The sequence below is a fragment of the Battus philenor genome, unplaced genomic scaffold (genome assembly GCF_028537555.1).
Source record: "Battus philenor isolate CCGP_79_NKW_IND1 unplaced genomic scaffold, ilBatPhil1.0.hap1 SCAF_30, whole genome shotgun sequence".
Classification (NCBI taxonomy): domain Eukaryota; kingdom Metazoa; phylum Arthropoda; class Insecta; order Lepidoptera; family Papilionidae; genus Battus; species Battus philenor.
Genome location: NW_027181694.1, coordinates 6397031 through 6398874, shown reverse-complemented (window position 1 = coordinate 6398874; position 1844 = coordinate 6397031). Strand labels below are relative to the sequence as shown.

The following is a 1844-nucleotide window of genomic DNA, read 5'->3' as shown; positions in this document are numbered from 1 at the left end:
CAGTACTTTCCGTACCCTCTAATATCTCTTACTTGTTCTACTTAAAATTATAATCTTTGTATAATTTGAAAGCTAATTTTATACTGGACAATCTTTTAATGTTAATATTTATAGGAACGCTTTAAGAAATATATAACTATGCTAATCTTCGCCGTTTTTTGCCAGAAAACTATGTAAAATATTCACAAGGTGTATCGGAACACGTAGATTGCAAATATGACAACAGCTATTGTTATTTTATTCTGTGGTGGCAGCGATATGTTCTGACGAGATTGTCGTCCGTTGATATATATATATTTATATATATATACATATCTAGGTTATATTTAGGTTTTTTCTCTTAATATGACGTTTTAATGTCATCAAAACGAAACAGATACAAGGTAAATAAGATTTTATTACAAGTTTTTACAACTATTTATAATAGGAAGTCTTTTCCTGATCTTATGTTAATGTCGTTATAAATAAATGTACATATATTTTTGTTTTGCATAGTTTATTATAAACATATAACATATAAAACTTTATTCCTCAGGCTCCGTGTACTCGTGGCATATGAGACTGCCTTCTGGAAGCTCCAGGTCGGCGATCTTCTCCAGCAACCCTGTGACCTGCTCCTGTGTAGGCACTTCCTTCCCGAACAAGTACACTCTTTCATCACCCACCGTCTCGTATTCCAGGAAGTGATCATCATCGACCTTGTAGATGATATCACGAGGTTTGTTCGGAGTACACTTGCACTTATCAGCGAGCGCATTCCGTAAGTCATCCGCCGTCTGCACGACGTCCACCAGCTGGACATACTTGATGTTTGGCAGGTCTTGCAGGATCAGCGCGAGGTCGGCTGACTCACGTCCGCATTCGCAGCTGATCTGCAGCTCCTCGGATTCCTCTACTTTAGCGAAGGTAGCGACGCTGCAGTTGATGCTGTTCCCTGGTATAGCCGGCCACGTGTATATCATCGTGTAGCCGCCGTAGAACGGTTCAACCGACGGATTGTCGAAGAAGCTCGCACTGGCTGCCGACGCGATAGACAAAACGACTAGAACTTTCCACATGTTTATAATTATCTATCACAAAGCGAAGTAACATCTTATAATGTTTTACTTCGTATTTATGATATATTTGTATCAGCTTGTATTTGATATCTTTAAAGTTCAAGGGCGAACGGTCTTCAAATATTTACATCAAATTTTATTATATCATATGATTATTTATTTGGTTTTGTAATAATATAACTTCTTACATAAATTATTTATTATAGAACACGTGTTTAGCTTTGTACGTGGTGTCTTTTCTGACTTCGCTGGCAATTTTGTGGTCATTCAATGAGCTGTGATGAGGAATATACTCGGGAATAAGAGGAGAGGGGGAGCTTTGATGAACCTCAGTATCTGGTATAGCCTAGCGGATTTTTTCCCCCAAGTTTTCCCTCACGAGACTTTCATTTCTTAATAATATTATCACTTATATTTTTATTAATTTTATTCTCTTCTACCATACGTCTTAAGATCTTTCATTCTTCCCTTACATTCTACATTTCATCTGTCTTCTTTCAATTTCCTCGTTTTTCCATGCCTTTCATCTATCACTCAGCTTAGCGGATTGGTTGAATGAACTGTGAGCAAACCATATGGAGTGGTCTCTTAGAGAGAAAAGGAGAGAGCTATGATCAACAGAAGAACCCAGATCATCGACGTAGTTCGAAAAATTTCTCTTCTAAAGTGGTAGTAACCGAGGCATATGGCTCGTGGATGATGATCGTTGGGACCGAATGGTTCAGGTGGACCCACTAGTGGACCTAATGACAGTTAAGGCAATCTTTGAAGAGGCTTTTGCTTTGC

The 1844-nt window shown here is 38.2% G+C and overlaps 1 protein-coding gene across 1 annotated transcript; it reads right to left on the bottom strand.

Annotated features, from left to right (window-relative positions):
* Nucleotides 1-438: 438 nt before the first annotated feature.
* On the bottom strand, nt 439-1080 carry LOC137927455 (uncharacterized). The gene has a single exon (XM_068771269.1). It carries the CDS (start codon nt 1056-1058, stop codon nt 525-527), a length of 534 nt encoding a protein of 177 aa, XP_068627370.1. The 5' UTR covers nt 1059-1080; the 3' UTR covers nt 439-524.
* Nucleotides 1081-1844: the final 764 nt, after the last annotated feature.

Coding starts and splice junctions, on each gene's coding strand:
- LOC137927455 (XM_068771269.1), bottom strand. CDS start 1,058: ATGTGGAAAGTTCTAGTCGTTTTGTCTATCGCGTCGGCAGCCAGTGCG.